At 28.4% G+C, this 1,842-nt stretch overlaps 1 protein-coding gene across 1 annotated transcript in view; it reads left to right on the top strand.

Moving 5' to 3' along the window:
- Positions 1 to 1,842, top strand: part of PTPRZ1 (protein tyrosine phosphatase receptor type Z1) — a 109,067-nt gene that overhangs the window by 86,079 nt on the left and 21,146 nt on the right. The window contains 1 exon segment of the mRNA XM_072399033.1: positions 939 to 1,108. Coding sequence (XP_072255134.1) covers positions 939 to 1,108 — 170 coding nt within the window.

Here is a 1,842-nt window from a genome sequence, read left to right on the forward strand (position 1 = left end):
AAACTGCGTTGAACCTGCGATAATGCAGCAAGAAAAATGTGTGGCGCTTGTATTCATAAAAATGATAAGAAAGAGGCAAACCCTATGTAAAACTAAATTATAAAAGTCCCAGCAAATTATTTGTAATTTGTTAAAATATTTATTAAAGAAGTAGAACATGATTACTTTGTGAAGTGAATTTAATATGTTTGTGAATTTTCACTTAACATAGTAAATTATGTGAATGTAATTTTTACTTTGCAAAAACACCCAATTATGCACAAGAACACTAGAAAACCAAACAACATGTTGATTTTGTCTAATATAATTGTGAAGTTAACAGTTAAGTTGTGTTGACTTTAATTAACCATTCATGTTATAGCAAACAACAAAAGTAAACATACACTAAGGATTTAGTAAATAAACAAGTGTGGGCTAAAATAAATAGAGCAGTTTCACTTTAAGAAAGTTAGGTTGAAAAGGTCATTTTTACTTTGCTTAGAGAATGCAGTGAAAATCTACTTTGCTTAAGTCAATTGAACCCCATAGCAACAATTATTTGATCATTGAGAGTCTTACACCTTTGTGCCTTCTGACAAAAGCAATTTTAGTTAAAAAGAAAAAAAGTTTAATTAGGCTGATAATAAAGTGGACTTAATAGTACACTCTAAAAAAGGAATCAGTTTTCTCCTGCTGTGGAAGCTTATCGAATGTTTTACATGATAAGTGCACTATTATATTTTATGGTTAGATAACGTATGTTAAAATAGTCAGCTTTTTTGTGCTTTTTTTTTATTAAATAATACCAATATACAAATGTAGGTTTTCTCTTGTATATTATAAGTTAGAATTTGGAAAATGATTTCTATTTTATGTATCTGTGCATCTTTTTATTACAAATAATTTGTCTGCTATGTCTACTGGTTAATACTGTTTTTTGTTATATTTATTCTTATCAGATAATGTTGGAGCAGTACCAATAAAACAATTTCATAGACATGTTCGTGACATGCATTCAAGGAATGGATTTTCAGAAGAATTTGAGGTACGTTTTCTTGTCATTGTAGCTCTAAAAGATATTTCTTTGTCAGCATGGTGCAATTGTACAGAATTGTATGGTTTTAATGTGTAACTTTTCAAGGTAATAAGCAAGATTAATATATCATTGAGCTTAATGAACAGAACTGTACAAACAACAATGGTAATGTGCAGCCTTCAAATGGTAACCTTTAACAACCCAGTGTTGCTTTTTTTCATTTGCAGGGACTGCCCCTTTTCTTCCATATCTCTTTGTCCCTCTATCATGTTCACTTGTCCATTTATTTGGTCAGATGTATAGACTGGGGTAACAAATGTATTCTTCAACAAACAGAAATGTTTTATCCATTTTATATGTTACATGTACATACATGTGTTTTCTTTTTTTCTATTTTGTTTTTAACATAACTATGATTTTTTTTTTTATTTATGTGAGAATAAGATAATTCACTGAAACTCACTTAAATGTGTTAACTTTTCATGAATTATATAAAAAAAAGGACTATACATTAAAGGATGTTTTTTAGTGGTTCAGTTTAGAGTCACAAACATATGTAAAATGATCAAGGCTTCATTGTACCATATAAATGTCAGATAAAAAAAACCCATAAAGGTATAGATATTCCATTGCTTAGCAAACCTTTAGTGACATTTGTCCTATGATACATTAAACGTTCTATGTTTTCAGTCTACTATAACTAAAAAATAAAATAAATGTATAACTAAAATACATACTCAGTGTTATGGGGTGATTTGTTTACTTTGGAAAATGTAAGTTCACTTTGCAAAGTAAATGTTTCTAAATAATAAAAAGCTCTATTAATT

The sequence above is a fragment of the Pyxicephalus adspersus genome, chromosome 2 (assembly GCF_032062135.1).
Source record: "Pyxicephalus adspersus chromosome 2, UCB_Pads_2.0, whole genome shotgun sequence".
Taxonomy (NCBI): Eukaryota; Metazoa; Chordata; class Amphibia; order Anura; family Pyxicephalidae; genus Pyxicephalus; species Pyxicephalus adspersus.